Below are 18,601 nucleotides of genomic sequence, written 5' to 3'. Positions count from 1 at the left end.
TCACCCTGCCTGTGAAACACCAAGATGACAGTTTACAGCTGAGTCGGAATTCGAACCCAGGCGAGACAGCTTAGAGGCGAGAGTGCATACGCCGAGACCATCATGTCAGTCCCTTCTTACTCTACTCAATGTAGGTCAATATAATCTACATCTCACCTCAACAAACATTACTGAGTCGTGCATAATAAACAATTCATTCCATATTGACCTCGAGAGTTCATAGAACATGATACCCCATACATGTAATGTTACTTCAATTTTAAGACTAATGAAAAAAAATCTGAAAGTTTTGTGCTATTGAAGTAGTTGAGAAGCAGTCCTGAACACCACCCTTATTCACCACTATATTGAACCTTCATTTAAATTGAAGTACTATAAAACTGGAGTTTTTGGAAGTACAGTATGATGACAGATGATGTTTGTTCTACAGTCTTCAAGTATACTGTATAATTAAATTTAAATAAAATGAAGATTGTAAAAGTTGGATAAATTAATTTACAACCATTTTCCACGTCGTCTATCTTTCCGCAACGTCATCATCCAATCTAACACATTACATTAATTTTTTGTGCCTGTTGTTTGTGTCCATTATGATGTATATGCCTGGTGTTGGCTTAATGGTTAGGGTGGCGGGCTTGGGATCCTAGGATCCTGAGTTCAAATCCCACTCGGCTGTTGAATTATTACCAGGTGGGGTTAACTCGACCTGTCATCCTTCCAAGGTCGGCAAAATGAGTGCCAGCTTGCTGGTATCCTGTGTCAGAGTGGTGACCCATCCAGGATTGTGTCTAATAGCCAAGTAAACTGTTTAAGCAGCACCAATGCTCTGCACAGAGTATGGTCCCAATGGATGGATGGATGGATTATGATGTCCTTTAAAACAGTGCATTTCCTGTTTGGAATTATTTTAAATTTTGTTTGACTGCCAATCAGGCAGACAGAGTTAAGCTATTATTTCATTCCTCTCTGCGCATGTGCGATCGGGACATATTCTGAGCCAAGGCAAATTAAAACGAAAGACGTCTTCCTATTCATGTTCCAATTCATGTTCAAAATATAACACTCAATTTAAATAAGTTGTTCCTTGATCATAAACTGTTAAGACAAACAGACAGACAGACATACATACAGATGGACGGACGGACGGACGTGAACCAATTGCTTAACCCCATTTTTCATGTCGCATGTGTGGGGTAATCATGAGAATACAAGTTTTAACATCACATTGATGACGACTGCTGAAAAGTGACTCAAAAATAATTTGTGACGTAACAACACCACATTATTTCAACCTATCAGATTATGGAGTTAATTTATCGGAGGGAGAATGTGGGGATGAGGAGTGGAGAGGACAACAGTGGGGTGTGCAAAAATAAATCACAACGTTTTATACAAATCAACAAATATTATTCTATGAGGTCCACAACTACTTCGTGTTTTCTTAACTTCAAGTTATCTATAGTAGTAAAGCTGTATTCAGAATTTGGTGAAATCAACAGAACGTTTATCGAGATTTCGTACGTTAACACTTGGTTGGCAAAAAAAAGGACTAGACTTCTTCTTTTCCTCCAATGAAGAGTTAACACCCGAAATGTCAGCTTCTCCCTGCTTCCCACGATCCCGTTCTACCCATCCGCTGACGCAGATCGACACCAATCTTCAACAGCAAGACTGGTTCTTCATTCTGTATTCAGAATTTGATTGTCCATTGCATTGTCTAGCTGACCTGATTAAATCTCCCCCTCACCCTTTCAAACAATAAATTGAAGTCAAAAACAAGAGTATTTCTGTCAGTCTATCCAGTTCGCACATTTATTTGACGATACAAATGAGAATGTTCAATAAATAATAAATTGCGTTTTGCTTCACACTACAATATGCTCCCTGCATCACAGAATCGGTTAGTATAGAATCTTGTGTAATACAATGAGAAAACATGGAAAAATTGGGAGACTCAGGGATGACCTGGAAAAAAAATGGCCTGTGCAGTGCCATATTTGTAATGAATCACAAAAAACTGCAAAAGGCCTTGCATGATAAAGTTTTGAAGTGTGACATCCCAGTTAAGCATGCAATGACAGCATATATTGTGATGGCATTGGAACGAGGGTAAATGAGGAGAAACATGACAGCACAAGTGCACTGCCACCAAGGACACACTCGGGGGTGGGTGAGGGCGAGAGCAACAGCTGTTCTGTATGACAAGGAGCCCTGATGAAAAAATCCTGAAGGGGATAGGTGACAGAGTAAGATGGAACCTATAAAAGTGAGAAAGGTGAATGTCCATCATCTTTTTGGCACTTGGAAAGCTGATCACAAGAAAAGACAAGGCACCAGGAGGACCGTCGGATTGTTTCCAAATCCTATCTGCTCAATATTTGTGTGACAGCACCCTACCTGCAGCAATTTTGTTCCATAATTAGCCTTGTGGGGTGACACATAATCCAAGATTGTGCATATCATGAGAAACTACAACATGTACTGTCCTTTATTATAATAAATATTATTATTATTACAAACAATATATACTACCTGTCATTTATGTTATTGATGTCAAAAACTATGACTACCAGTTGTGGGCTGATCAGTTCAGTGTATTCGTACTCGCTCTTCCATGAGCCTCGGCTATGTATACAAAAAAGAATCATGCTACTGTCATGTTATGTTTTTTTTTTAAGTTGTTATTGTCATGTGTAATGCTCTTGCAACCAGCACCCATGAATGGACAATGTGCAACAGCCGAGACGAACTATGTCAATTCCGTAATTCTAGAGTTCATCCACCGGATGATGTGTATGTAAGCATTGTGTCGCTGGGCATTACACGAACTCGAGGATGTCGCACTGGTAGTCACGTGCATAAAAAGATCAAAATGTTGTCCAACCTCATCCTAGACTTGTTAAACTGTTCTTGAACGTGATGCTAAGCAGACACATATTAATGTAAAACACATGGATCGTCAGCCATGTGTTCCATCACTCATCCTGCTCAATGCACGATCGTTGAAGAACAAAACTGCCAATCACGAGGCAACGATGCAGTTACAACATGCAAACACTCGTCTCATAGGTGTGATGGAAACCTGGTTTCGCCAAAACATACCAGCCTCAGCCTGCCAAATGCTTGGATATCAGTTATTCCATCATGATCGCAACGATTGCATTGGAGTTGGGGTTGGGCTCTATGTATCTGACAATTTGAATGAGTGGGAGGTCTTCAACGATGTGTGGGTTAAGCTGACATCTTCGAATTGCTTACAACTATCGGGCATTTTTGTGTGTGTGACATATTTACCACCGTGATCCCCACATCAGATTGAATTTTGTGATCACCTCATTGATTTGGTCGACATTATACGCGCACAATCTGAAAATGTCACGTTCTTGATGGTGGGAGATTTCAATGACTTTGATACTGGATCCGAACAACTACACACACTTTTATCACAAATTGTCACTAAACCTACCAGATATACTGCAATTTTGGACAAGATGATAAAAGGACATTGCAAATCAGTACCATGAACCCGTGATATGTACTCCTATAGCAAATGGGGACCGTTCCGTTGTCACATTCAAGCACATTCGCAAGCAGAACAGTCTAAGATCAATTAAAGTCTCACATCGACCATTCTGTGAGTCTGCTGTTCGCTCTTTTGGGCAGTGGATAACCAAAATGGACTGGTCTATTATGAAGCCCAGTGATTCCAACAGCTGATTACTGACCAGTACAGGCACCATTTTGAGTCTGTAATGATCAAGCGCCTAAGTAATGAGAGGCCGTGGATGAGCAATCGCCTTCATAGATCCATTGCCAGCCGTAAAGCTAGTTTTCAGAGATGACATCCGCGCCTTCAGAAAACTGAGAAATGAGGTAAAGATAGAAATAAAGAAAGCGAAAAAGGAATATTATGTTCGCAAAATCCAGCATCTGAAAGAGAACGAACCAGGCAAGTGGCATCAGCAGATAAGATATTTGACTGGAAAATGCAAATGACCCAAACTCCTTCCAGACTCACAAAAGTTGCCACACGAAATTGCATATGAATTGAATTGCAATTTTTATTTGCTCAAATCTGCACTGAATTACCGTCTCTCGACCTGTCCGCCCTTCCTGCATACTTGCCGGCTGGTCCTCCCCCTACTATTGAGCGTCAAGAGATCTACAATTGCCTTTGCAGGCTGAATACAATTGCCTTCGCAAGCATCCAACGCCGGTCATCCAACTAATGTTCCCGTACGACTCCTGAAAGAGTTTGCCGATGAGATTTCAGACCCGCTGGCAAGACTTTTTACCTCCACCACCGAAGGTGAAGGAGGTTATGTTTTCACCCCTTTCTCTGTCTGTTTGTTTGTTGGGTGGTCGTTAGACTACCTTTATTCTCAGGTTTTCTGTCTGTCTGTATGTCTGTCTGTTTGTTTGTATGTAATGGACAGCTCTGGAGGCCAGAGGAGTCAACCGATTTTGATGAAACTTGACAGGTAGGTTCATACCAGGATCTAGTTCTATGCTTTTGAGCACCGTTGCTATGGACACCACCGTTGCCTAGCAACGGGACTTTGAAATTTTAGAAAAATCCTAAAAAAAATTATTTTTTCGAAAATCAAAAATCGGCTTCCAGGCTTTTATGCGCACTATAATCAACCTCTTTGTCAAAAATTTTCAGCCCGATCCGTCAAAAATTGTATGACTAGTATGCAATTATGTCGCGACCACCCATGTCGCCTACCGGCTTGTCTGTTTGTGTACAAGATATCTCAAAATGTTGTGGATGGATTCGAATGAAACTTGGGGGACAAGATTGTTGGGTGTGGGTGTGCGTGCGTGTTGGGTGTGCGACAAGAAATATTTGATTCAATTTTTGTGAAAATCCGCATCCGGATCCGGATCTGATAATTTTTAAGTGATTCTTCACCATTGAGATAGGGCTAAACTGATATATAGCACGATATCTCAAGAAGTTGTGGACGGATTCGGATTAAACTTGGTGGACAGATTGGGTGTGTGGCCATGACAAATTGATTCGATGTTGGTGAAGATCCGAATGCGGATCCGACAACTCGAATTTTTAAAGTGAGTTTTCACCATTGAGAGATAAGGCTCAAAAACGATATATAGCATGATATCTCAAAAATGTATTGGGCCAGATATTATATGTTCTCGTGGATCAGGCATTATGGGGTGGAGGTATGCGCTCTCCCGAGTGCCCTTCCAGTTAATAACTGTCTTTGTTTCGTTCTTTTTCCAAATTGCTGAAAATTGCATCAGTGTGCCCAGTACTGAAATCTGTGCCTGTTACTGATTTCAGGCAACTTCGCCCGATGTCGATTACGCCCATTGTAGCTCGCGCGTTTGAATGCTTTTTGGCAGAATGGATAACGGCGATATCAAGCATCTGATAGACCCGCATCAGTTTGGCAATATGAAAGACTGCTCTGTCAACCACTACTTAGTCAATCTTCTGAATGTTATTTACCAAGGTCTTGACAAACCGGGCCGCTATGCCAATGTCTGCACCATTACTTCAAAAAAGCCGATAATTTCATTGACCATACGACAGCAGTGCATAAGCTGATTCAAGTTGACATCGACCTGGTGATCATCCCTATTTTATGCAGCTTTTTTTCTGATTGCTCACAGACTCTGCGCTATAATGGTGCCACATCATCCCAGATCCTGACGTGCGGTGTCCATCAGGGGACTAAGCTCAGGCCCATTATGTTTTTGATAATGGTCAACGACGTTGTGCTTTGTTGTGACAACAGGTGCAATGAAAAGGGCACCTCAGTGGAGCGCATACCTCTTACCCTAACCAGTCATGATCTCAGAAACTCACATCATCTACATATTCCAAAAACCTGAACCAAAACATAAAACAATCAACAGTCCCATACCATGTACAGCTGTTAAATCAAGAGCAAATAATATATTCGCAATGCTCTCATTGTGCATTGTCATTGTGCTCACTCACGAGCTCCCTATCCATTGCGATTTCTAAATTATTGCAATACTCCTGCCTGTTCAGAAGCTTGGTTTGTGTAAATATTCATGATTTACACCTAATACTTTGTTTGAACATTATTTATATTTTTGAAAGATGAGTGGAGCATGTTTTTACATAGTAATTCTCTCATTCTCTCCCCCCCCCCCCCGCCTTTGTCTGTCTGTCTGTCTGTCTGTCTGTCTGTCTGTCTGTCTGTCTGTCTGTCTGTCTGTCTGTCTGTCTGTCTGTCTCTCTCTCTCTCTCTCTCTCTCTCTCTCTCTCTCTCTCTCTCTCTCTCTCTCTCTCTCTCTCTCTCTCTCTCTCTCTCTCTCTCTCTCTCTCTCTCTCTCTCTCTCTCTCTCTCTCTCTCTCTCTCTCTCTCTCTCTCTCTCTCTCTCTCTCTCTCTCTCTCTCTCTCTCTCTCTTCATATTAATTGACTGTGTTGCACTGTCAACATTTCTTTGTTCGAATTGCCATTGTTCTTTGTTTTTTGTTGTTGTTCCAATTATGCTTTGATGTAGGCAATTACATTAGGCAGTACTTCTTTGAATATTATTAATTTACATGCAGCTTTTAATGAAATGTTTTTTTTTTTTATAACTTGTGAGGTGTATTTAATCTTAACTAGCATCGTACCCACCCCATGGGTGATTTTGTTCCAAGCATGCAACACGTTCTTCTGACGCAAACCTTGATTTGGGTGGTAAAAAGGCAACTGACAGCTCTGTATATGCAAAAAAAAAAAATAACCCCCATGAAGTTATGTGCATGAAGTAAAAACATATCTACAGCTTACGATTCAAAACACTTCATTGCACTGGAAAACGTGCTGACAGGAATACTGTACTGTAAATGGTGAAGACTAGTAATACCCTACTGTAAATGGTGAAGACTAGTAATACCCTCCCCCATCTGGAGGCAGTGCGACATGACACACTCTTACATAAAGAATTTGCATCTGTCCCCGCCCCCTCCAAGACCACCGGCAAAGATAAATACACCCCCATGCACTAATTGGGGTCATGCTGATCCTATATTGTCAGGTCAGGCCAGATTAGATGCACTAATTGGGGTCATGCTGATCCTATATTGTCAAGTCAGGTCAGATCAGATCTGTGACTTGCTTCAGGTATCATGTAAACCTACACTAACGTGTTTCATGGTCGGGTTGTCGGTGACTAAACCGTCTCCCCCGCCAGGTTTCTGGCGAGGAGAGTGTACGATATGGACACCCAGCAGGATTAAAAACAAAACCGGTCAAAGGGTGGAGGAGCTCCTTGTGAGCCAACGGCCATCAATATCTTGTGCCCAACTGTGTCTGCGGACTTCCTCCTGCAGTTGAGTTACTTTTATTTCGGAGGTTGGTGGCAGGATTTGCACCCCAGCCACAGAAAATCCTTCATTCCACAAAACGTATTAAAAGCAAAAAGGAAATCTGAAAACCCACTGCGTGGGAGTACATCCTGTGCAGCTGCCCTTCTCAGGGCGCTCTGGATGACAGGATTGGGGCAAAGCCCTCGGACCATCACTCTTTGATGAAAGGAGGAAACCATGGTGTAACCTTCCTGTGTCAGATTGCGGTCGTGTATGTCGGGGTGGTGCTGAGGTGTCGTCCACCAGACGGTGGTCTCCTTCGGTTAACCTGAGGCAGTCCTTTCAGGTGGGTGCCTGGAATGTCCGATCCCTAAGAGAGGATGATCACATGTCTTTGTTATCATCTGAGGTCAATCGTTTGGACATTTATTGCAGCACTCTCTGAGGTCCAGAGACCGGATTGCAGTGAGATCATTGTGGGTGGTTACACCTACTATTGGTCTGGTCGCTCTGATGTTTACCATGCCCAAGGAGTTGCTGTGGCTGCGTCCAACAAGCTGACTCCAATGATAATTGAGGTAACACCGGTCAACGAGCATATTTTGAGATGAAGGATTTGTCACTCCTTGGGTATCATTTCCCTGATCTCTTGATACGCTCCGACTGAGGTGAGTGATCTCACCATGAAGGACGCATTCGATGCCACACTCGAGTCTGTGGTTGATCAGTGCCCCGGGCGAGATACTGTTCTCATGTTGGGGGATTTCAATGCATCAACTGGAACTGATAGGGATGATTATGAGACATGTATATTCCCACGGGTCTGGAACTGTGAACCAGAATCGCAAGAAGTTCCTTGACTTTGCAAGAAGTCTTGGACCTAGGGTGGCTAGTTCATGGTTGCAGCACCCACAGGCTCATCGCTGGACTTGGTATTCCAACGCAGGTAGTGTGGCAAAGGAGATTGACCATGTGCTCGTTGATGGTCGCTGGAGGTTGATCCAGAACTGCAGGGTCTACCGGAGTGCTCAGTTCCTCAATACCGAGCACAAGCTTATTGTAGCAACAATGAAGTTGCAGCTTAAATCCAGGAGAATGGTACCATCCCAGCCTCAGCTGGATGTTGACAAGCTCAAGGATGAGAGGGTAGCTCTGGAGTTTGCAAACAGGCTGAGTGGGGATTTGGCGGGCCTGGGTGCTTTGAGGAACCCTGAAGAGTTGTGGAGTGCCTTCAAGACCACCATCCTTGATGTTGCCGGTGGATGTTTTGGAACACACCACAGGGTGAAGAAGAATTTTGTCTCTCATGGGACACTGGATACCATTGACTAGAGTTGCAGGGCCATGGTAAATGGCAGAGCTGAGCTGTTCAGGGAGCTGAGACATAAAACTGTACGTGCGCTCAGGATGGACAAGGAGACCAATGTGCGAGGAATCTGTGAGGGGTCGAGCATCACCTGTGGCAAGCTCGTCAGTCAGGACATCCAGGACGTTCAGGACTGATTCTCGTCCTGCTTGCAGGGGAATTCGTGCATTGTGTTCATCCAAGCCTATCCCTCAGTGAACTACAGTTAGAGCAGAGGGTGGTGGGCTCTTGACAGAGTAGTCCGAAGTGAAGGCCCGCTAGTCCAGTTACTTTGAGCGGCTGTACCAAGCTGATCCACCAGCTGTTGAGTTTGATGGCAGGGGTGTTACTATCCCTATTGCTGACCCTCCAATCAACTGTGATCCACATTCACTTGTGGAAACACAGGCTGCGGTGAAACGGTTGAAATGGGGTAAAGCTCCTGGGATCCGTGGTATCCATGCTGAACTTCTCAAGGCTGGTGGAAATGCTGTACTCGTGTCATTGCATGCAGTTCTGTGCTCAACCTGGAACACAGGCATCATCCCAACTGACTGGAAGGGGGCCTTGCTGTCCCTCTCTGGACAGGGAAGGGTGATCGCCAGGACTGCAACAACTACTGAGGGGTGACGCTGCTCTCATTGCCGGGCAAGGTCTTGACGCAAGGCCAGGTGAGGGGTGATGCAGATGAGAGTTTTGACAGGGACTGCTTGCAGTCTATGTTGATCTCTGTGAAGCATTTGATTCAGTGAATCGGGATGCCTTCTGGAGGATCCTTGGTCTTCATGGGGTGCCACCAAAACTGATCAATCTGATATCTGAACTATACTCTGGTACTGAGAGTGCTTGAGATATGGTGATACCATCTCTGACTTTCTAGTTGTTACTGGAGTTCATCAGGGGTATGTACTGGCCGCCACACTTTTCAGCACTTGTATGGACTGGATTCTAGGGAGGATGTCGGAGAGATCAAGCTGTGGTGCATCATTTGTGAATGTCAAGATCACTGACCTTGATTTCGTAGATGATGCAGTCATCTTTGTGGAGACTCTGGATATCCTTTTGGGGCCCTCGAGGTGCTGAATGAGGAGTCGGAGCCGCTGGGATTTTGGGTTTCCTGGGTCAAAACTAAGATACAGGCATTCATTGACATCTTGGATGCTGCCGTATTGTCTGTACCTGTTTGTGGCAAGAATGTTGAGGCCACAGAGAGATTCACTTACCTTGGCAGTGATATTAATGTCTCTGCTGGCTGTGAGCCAGAGGTCAATAGACGTCTGGGTTGGACCTGGGAAGTCATGGATTCACTGGATCATGGGGTTTGGAGCTGTCGGGACCTGTGTAGGAGGACAAAACTCCGAGTCTCCAGGTCCTTGGTGCTTCCAGTACTGCTCTTCAGATGTGAGACTTGGACTCTGACCAGGGATCTGAGACGGAGACTTAATTCCTTTGGTACCAGGTCTCTTCAGAGAATCCTTGGCGATCGCTGGTCGGACTTTGTGTCCAACGATTGGTTGCTGAGAGAGACTCAAATGAGATTTGTTACCTGCATAGTCCATGAGCGTCAGCTGTGGCAGTATGGACATGTGGCTCATTTTCCTGATGCTGACCCTGCTCACCAGATACTCTCGTTGATGGAGCCTCGTGAGTGGAGGATGCTAATGGGCTGACCACATGCCTCATGGTTGCAGCAGGTTGATCAGCATCTCAAGGAGATGGGAATGGGCCAGGTATCTGCCTGGGGGATGGCCAGAACGGAGGCCCCTGGAGTACCGGCAGAAAATGGACGCAGTGACGCGCTGCTCCGGTGCATGCTCCCATACCTGACCTACCTGATCCTACGTGGCAAGTCTGGATGTAATCGGACCACAACTGGAGAAGGAGTACCGCGATAAACAAATAAACAAACACACAAACAATGATCCGTGAATTATCGTGAGGATAAGTGAAGAAAGGGGGAAGTGATTGTGAATTTAACGTTCCATCTATATTCAATTTTAACATTGTTCTTAACAAACCGGGACAGGAACAACGCAGTCATGAAAGGCCGAGCTGTGAGGGTTAGGCCAAACCGAATGGCCTTCTCATGTGCCAAAGTTCCCTGTGTAACGTTAAGAACAGGAAGAAATGGGGAGGGGATGTCAGAGAGCTGGGATTAGGGTGCATGCAGTTGGAAGAGGGAGACTGAGACGTTGGAAGGGGGGTGGGTTGAGGACTTGGGATGTGGAAGGTGGGTTGATAACTTGGGTTTGGGGCAGTCGAGGACTTGAAGAAGAAAAGGGGAGAGGATGACAAAGTTGGGTTGGGGGAGTGGAAGCAGAGAGGGGACAGAGTTGGGATCGGGGGTTCGAAGCTTTCGAGGGGTTGGGGGAGGGAGTTGAGGACTTTGAGTTGGCAGGGGTTTTGAGGATTTGAAGAAAGGGGGAGGGGAGCACAGCATTTAGGAGTGCTTGTATAGGGGGGGCAGAGGACATAATTGGGAGGGGGGTTGAGGACTTGGGAGTGTGTGTGTGTGTGTGTGTGTGTGTGTGTGTGTGTGTGTGTGTGTGTGTGTGTGCGGGGGGGGGGGGGGGTTGGCAACCTGAAGTCACATTTTACATTATGCAGAATTTCCATGGGTTCCAGATCATCCCGTTGGGTCTTTTGGGTCTTCTAGGTATTGTGAGTTCTCTAGGTATTTTGGGTCCTCTTGGTCTTTTGTGTCCTCAGGTCATTTGGATATGCCTGGTGTTGGCTTATTGGTGAGGGTGGTGGGCTTGGGATTCCAAGAATCCATAGTTAAAATCCCACTTGGCCGTTCAATTAATACAAGGTGGGCTTGACTGCCTGTCATCCTTCTGAGGTCGGCAAAATGAGTACCAGCCTGCTGGTGGCCTGTGTTGGAGTGGTGACCTGTCCAGGATTGTGCCCAATAGCCAATGAGACTGACTGCTTCGGCAGCACCAACACTCTGCACAGAATAGGGTCCCAATAAATTGATGGATGGTCATTTGGATCCCCTGGGTCTTTTGGGTCCAAGTGGTCTTTTGTGTCCTCAGTCATTTGAATCCCTTGGTCTTTTGTTTCCTCTGGGTCTTTTGTGTCCTTGGGGTTTTTTGGGTCATCTGGGTCCTTTGGGTATGTTAGGTCTTGGCATCCTCAAGGTCTTTTCAGTACTCGGGGATTTTTGGTTTCTTGGGGTCATTCGTGTCTTTTGGGTCTTTCGGGGTATTTTGTGTCTTTTGAGTGTTCAGGGTCTTTGGGGCATTTTTGGATATTTTGGGTCTTTTGGGTCTTTTAGGTATTTTGGATCTTTTCGGTGTTTGGGGTCTTCGAGGTCTTTTGGGTCTTCATGGTCTTTCAGAGTCTTTTAGGCATTTGGGGTCTGTGGGGTGTTTTGTGTTTTCTGGGTCTTTTAAAGATCTTCAGGATATTTTGGGTCTTGATGGTCTTTTTTGGTCCTTGGGGTCTCTTTGGTCTTCTGGGTTTTTTGGGTCCTCGGGGTCATTTCGGTATTTTGGGTCTTCGGGGTCTTTTAGGTATTTTGGGTCTTTCAGTCTTCAGGATATTTTGGCTCTTCGGAGTCACTTATGTCCTCAGGGTCCATTGGGTTATCGGGGTTGTATTGGGTCTTTTGGGTCTTTAATTTTAACATTGTTCTTAACAAACGTTCTTCATTGTTCTTAACAAAAATCCTTTCCCCTCAGCAGGGGGGGGGGATCTTTTGGGTCCTCAGCAGTGGGGGGGGGTCTTTTGGGTCCTCTGGGTACTTTAGGTTAAGTATTTCAGGTTACAATTGTAGGTGAATTCAGGTCAGTTGTCCAATCATGTACAATGTACAGATATACATGCATACATACACACATAATCATGTACAATTGCTCCAATATATATATATATATATATATATATATATATATATATATATATATATATATATATACATACATATATATATATATATATATATATATATATATATATATATATATATATATATATATATATATATATATATATACATATATATATATATATACATACATATATATATATATACATATATATATATATATATATATATATATATATATATATATATATATATATATATATATATATGAGGTATGTTCAAAAAGTATCCAACCTTAATTTTTCGTGCATAAACAAATGAAGCGAGGGAGGCGTGGTTTGGTGCACGTATGTAGGTGATCCTAATCCGTATGCGTGAATATTTTCCTGCCTGCAGAAGCTGTCAGTTGCCGACAGACCGCCGATGAGTGAGGAAGTGTGAGCGCCGTCGGATTTTCGTTTTTGACAAAATGACGGATCACTGTGGTCTCATCGCCAGTGATCACTGTGTTGAAGAAGTTGGGATCGCTGTTCACAGTCTCCAGCATGTCCTGTGCGATCTCCAAACGGAGTTGCTTCTGCTCGATCGTTAGCAGCTTTGGCTTGAACTTCGCTGAGATTCTCCTTAAGCCCAAATCCTCAGTCACAATGGAATGAACGGATCCAATGCTGACACCCGCCTCGTCTGCAAGTTCTCTGATCGTGATTCGACGATCCTGCATCAGCAGGGTCCTCACTTGGTCAATGACGATCTCATTTCGGGATGTTGAGGGCCTACCAGAACGTGCTTCACTTTCCACTGATGTGCGACCATCTTTGAAGCGGTTGTACCACTCTTTTATCTGTGTGGTGCCCATTGCTTCTTTCTCGAAGGCCTGTTGAATCTTGCAGATCGTTTCCACTTGGGAATCGCCAAGCTTTACACAAAATTTGATGCAGTCGTGTTGTTCAAGTTTTTTCCGTCATTTTGTCAAAAACGAAAGTCCGACGGTGCTCACTTACACTTCCTCACTCATCGGCGGTCTGTCAGCGACTGACAGCTTCTGCAGGCGGGAAAATATTCACGCATACGGATTAGGATCACCTACATACGTGCACCAAACCACGCCTCCCTGGCTTCATTTGTTTACGCCCGAAAAATTAAGGTTGGATACTTTTTGAACATACCTCGTGTGTGTGTGTGTGTGTGTATATATATATATATATATATATATATATATATATATATATATATATATATATATATATATATATATATATATATATATATATATATATCGATAGATTGATATAGTAAACCTGCCATCACTGGTCTGTTTTGTGGTCGGCACGTGTCATAGCGCTGGACCAATCATGTTCCGTGATGTACCTCAGATGCATAGCTAATCCTGGGCCGCCTCGGCTTCATTATTTAACCCCCATAATTTTTGCTCATTCGCTCATGGTGGCGAGCTAAAAAGTATGGCGATCCAGAGTCATGTATACTAAGTATGATGTCACTGAGTTTCATGGACCGTTGATGCTTCGTCTCGGAGGAGATAATAAACACTTAGCTCCATTATAGTAGAGATAGCATATCTTTGTAAAAAAATAATTTAACAATGTAAACTTTGAGCTTTAAGTCTTTGGACTTTTGTCATGTCTGTTTCAATTCAATAAAACCGAAATTGAATTTAATGTTATATTTTGCACATCATGCATATTTCCAAAATAATTGAAAACCTGTTGTGTTTTCTACATCAGTACCACAAGCCTCACCTGGTGGACTTCAGTCCAGCCATTCTCATCTGCGCAGCCAAGGGAGGCATGATCATGAAGAAGCATTTCACAGCAGTCTGGGTCACCTCCAACGATAGCGGTGTGATAAAGTGGAGTGAGGCCATGGCTGTCCTTCTGATCTGGACTTGCCCCAAGGTCCAATAATGTCTATGATAGGGAAGGAAAAAAAGAATAAGTGAAAGTAAGAAGAAGCATGCAAAGAGGTGAGGGTAAAAAATGCAAGAATGAACGTGGAAAAAAAATAAATGAAGAGATCAATCTTCAGTTCTGGGTTAGCAGGTTTCAATCATCGAAATAAACAATAAAACAAAATGAACAATACCCACAGGCAATGAAATGCAAGTGTTTCAACAAAGATAATCTATTTCTGAAAACAACCCATTAATGCACACGCAGCTGCATTGTGGACTGTTTACTGGTAAAAGAAAATGAAAATCAATTGCCACTTGTGAACTGTCCTTTCTCCTTTCATCTATGTTCCACACAAAAGGAATCCCGAATCAAAAAATAAAAATAAAAAAGAACCCTCCTCATGACATCAAAATCTTCATCACAATATAGTACATACAAAACTCCCACTCTGAATCCTCATCCTGCATATATGTATGGCGTACAGATTATTACAGTCTCACCATTAAAGCTGCAGGATTAGCTGCCTTCGCTGCCTTGTGGAGGGCAGTAAGTCCGTCCCGTGATCGAAAGTCTAGGTGAGCTCCACCGGCTTTTAGCACCCGAATAATTGGTGAGCTGGCATACAGCTGGGCAGCCAGTGTCAATGGACACTCTTAAATATAGTCAGACAGACAAGACAAACTATTAGCCAAGTTGGATGTCTTCGTTCGATCATCGTATCTATCTCACAATGCAACAGATATCCAGTTTCCTCCATCCACATTATTTCTGAAGCATTCTCTTTCTGCTGTGATTCCTCAACAACTGTGATATTCTGCTGTGATTTTTCCATCCTTCCACCACAGCATGGCATTCTAATCACAAAATAAATAACAAAAACAATGATAACATTGCAACAGAGCATATATTAATTAATGCTAATAATATTTACAACAATAATAAGAATCATACAATCAGATGGCAATAATAAAAACGAACATATAATCCCCGCACTGGCCCCAAGCATATCTGGGCTTGGTGAAAGGCAAGCTAATGATCAAGCAGTACAGCAGGCTGGTATGCAACAAGGCTGTGTAGACCAATTAAAATTTGATCCATCAGACCAACAGGCCCACTAGTTTATATTATACAAAATGACCTCTTGCTATTCTCATAGTCTCAACGAGGACAGCAAATGAAATAAATAAATAAAAATCATGGCTAAATCTTCACTGTTTAACTTTTGCATGAACTAATTTTAAGGCGAAAAAACAGAAACAGATATCCATTAATTGACATAAGCCTCATGTGTCTGGCTCACAATCCCTATCGTTACAAAAGTTTAAAACGAGGGTACAAATTCCTACCTACAACGACTCTGAATCTAATGCAATGAATCACGTAAACAAGCCTGGCATTAGCAAGTCCTCAACAACAAAAGAAGAAAAAAAAAACCGAATGTTAACCTGGTTAAATAACCTACCTCCAGAGTCAGGATCGTGGAAATTTGGATCAAGCCCTCGGTCGAGCATCTTCTTGGCCTTCTCCAGTGATAGGTTTTGGATATAACCCATAAACCTCCTCAGGTTAACCTAAACAAATGAAGAGAAACTAATGATAATTGGGCCAATCCTGTTGAAAGAAAAAGCGTTGATCTCACCACTACGCTCACATCGGTAGACCAGAAGAAAAAAAGGAACAGCCATTTGGTACAAAGGTCAAACATTGCACCTTTAAAATGTACATGGAAAACAGAGATGGACACACAACTGGAATTTCTCTGAGCACTAAGGTTGGCAGCCTGTTGTCTATAATTTATCTTGATTCATGGCAATTTTCTCTTCCACATAATAACGACAACTGGTCACGGTCTAAGCATCAGACTTGCATGACATGTGATGTGTCTCATACCAGTTGGTGCATCCTGAAAGAGCGATCCGAAAGTAACACTTTAAAATACCAACACGTTTGCTATTAATCCCATTTAAACTGCCTAATAAACTCCTTAAATAACGAGGGACTTGGACTCTGCCAGGCCAATCATATGAAGGCATGCCACCTGCTGTAAGGTCGTGCTTAATTGCATGGAACAAAGGGAAAGATGTGCAGCATATCACATCGGCGGAGGAATACCACCATAAGAAAAAGGCTTTTTGGCATTGGGGTCATCAACATTTACCTAGCTTATCTTTGCCTGTATTTTGGCAGTTGCTTTATTCTGACAATTGGTTTATTCAGACAGTTTCCACCCCCCCCCCTTCCCCTCCTTCTAGTCCCTTCATCATGGAAACAGAGCAATTACCAGCCTCAGTGCAGTGGAAAGGACTGACACTTAAATACATGAAACCATATTTATCATAGCCATCATCTCGGCATGTACGTTAAGGCACAGAATATGTGTGCATTGGTGGTATAGGATCACCTAACAAAAAAAAAAAAACAGAAAGAAACAACTGTGTGGGCATGACATCATCTAACGTTACAAGGGGGCATATATATATATATATATATATATATATATATATATATATATATATATATATATATATATATATATATATATATATATATATATATATACATATTGTTGCGGTTGAGGAAATTCGCAAACCACCATTCAGGTCCCGTAGGTGAGATATCTCTGTAAGTACATGTGTAGTTAGCCCCAAACCCGTTGTTTAGAGGGAATAAATGTGATTCATTCGGGCTGCCACCCTTTGAGATAGCCGTTTTTCTGTTCTATCTTTATTTTGAACCAACCACGTCTCAACCGCCATCACACAACAACCACCAACCGCAACGCCGCTTCACAACAACAACAACGCCAACAGCCATGACCTTCACCTTCACAACTCACTCCCGCAAACATCGCATCACCGCCATTCCAAACGTCGCCATGGCCATAAACCACCACAATAAACCCTCCACCACCTTCACCTCTCCTTCTGCGGCCATTCCCGCACCACTTGTGAACGCCGAGCGTCAGGCTGTCCTGGCCTCGAAAGGGACGCGCGCCAAACCGCGAGTGCAAAGTGCGGCCTTTCCGAGGAGAATTCGGATCAGGAATGATACACGCCCACTTCTGATCCGTCCAATCAGCAAGCGCGGGGCGGTTTGGCCCCGCCTCCAGGCGCGTCGGTGTGGAATCGATATATGCAAATTCGAGGATCAGGGGAGACTCACGCCCCTTTTTCTCCGTCCAATGGGCAAGCGTGGCTCCACCCCCGAGCTCGTTCTGATCCAGAAATTTGCATATGGGTTCTCCTGCCGGCCTATAAAGTGCCGAGCGCAGGGTCGAGTCGGGCTCGGAAGAGTCAGATTTTTGGAGGGCAGAGTGTGGCAGCGGCAGTCAGTTTGAGAAGAGTCAAGGCGGTTTTCGGAAAAGTCAGTCTGGAGAGGTCGGAGAGCCGAGTGGAGCTCGCAGTCTGTCGGGGTTCGGAGTCTGTCGGGGAGCTGCAGAGAGGGGAAGCCTGGAGCTTGGAGCGCAGTCGAATTGGGTTGGAGCGCGGAGTGAGTCGGGAGGCCAGGGCGTACAGGTGGTTTGCTGCAGTTGGCTGAGGAGAATTGGGGAAGAGGCCGAATAGCTCGGGTCCGAGGCAAGGAAGACAGCGGTCGGCAACGAGCTCGGAGTGGAATCGCTCGTCGTGGGACCCAAGCAAGCCAGCTATCCTCTTTCCCCAGAGCATCAACAATTCCCCCCCTTCCCCCTCCCCCCCCCGCGCTGAGAAAGTGCGAAAAGGGGGCCCCGTTCCCACCCCACTCCAAGCGGTGCCATATATGTATATCTATATAGTGTTACGCCTGTGGAAATTCGCAGAACACCATAAAGGTCCTTAGTTCAGTGAGATCAATGTCTGTGTTCAGTTAGATTTCCCCACCGTTGTTTTATGGGCTTTATTCGTATCACAGGGCTATGATCATTGAGATAGCCGTTTTTCTTTCACTACCGTTGTTTTGGACCAACCACCAACATCACTCTCATCAACCGCTTCACAACAACCACAACCACACCTGCCTCTCAACAACCACGACATCCTCACCACTCCGCCAGCAACCGTCAACATCTCCACACCACAAACATCGCCTCACCTTCTTCTCCGAAATGACGCCATCTTTGCACCAGCCGCGGCAAGTCCCCAGCGAACAGCGTCGCTGCATACCGACGCGGGGGGTCTCGTTGTGAGCGCAAGTCTGGTGATTTCTACCACGTCCGCTCTGTGTGGAAGCTTCGCCTCGG

General features: G+C 44.1%; 1 protein-coding gene across 8 annotated transcripts in view; it reads right to left on the bottom strand.

Moving 5' to 3' along the window:
• LOC147013515 (SH3 and multiple ankyrin repeat domains protein 3-like) overlaps nt 1–18,601 on the bottom strand; it is a 522,196-nt gene that overhangs the window by 357,888 nt on the left and 145,707 nt on the right. For all 8 annotated transcript variants that reach the window (XR_015051346.1, XR_015051345.1, XM_085855370.1 and 5 more), the window contains 3 exons: nt 15,848–15,956; nt 14,886–15,037; nt 14,233–14,400 (listed from right to left, as the gene is read on the bottom strand). Coding sequence is in view for 6 of the 8 variants with exons in the window: in XM_085855370.1 (XP_085711496.1) it covers nt 14,233–14,400; nt 14,886–15,037; nt 15,848–15,956 (429 nt within the window). In the remaining 2 variants the exon portion in view is untranslated. The remainder of the gene's footprint in view (nt 1–14,232; nt 14,401–14,885; nt 15,038–15,847; nt 15,957–18,601) is intronic.

The sequence above is a fragment of the Eptatretus burgeri genome, chromosome 14 (genome assembly GCF_056783735.1).
Source record: "Eptatretus burgeri isolate ZD-2024b chromosome 14, Ebu_testis_v1, whole genome shotgun sequence".
Lineage (NCBI taxonomy): Eukaryota > Metazoa > Chordata > Myxini > Myxiniformes > Myxinidae > Eptatretus > Eptatretus burgeri.
Note: the sequence above shows the minus strand (reverse complement) of the source record. Positions and strands in the feature narration are given on the sequence as shown.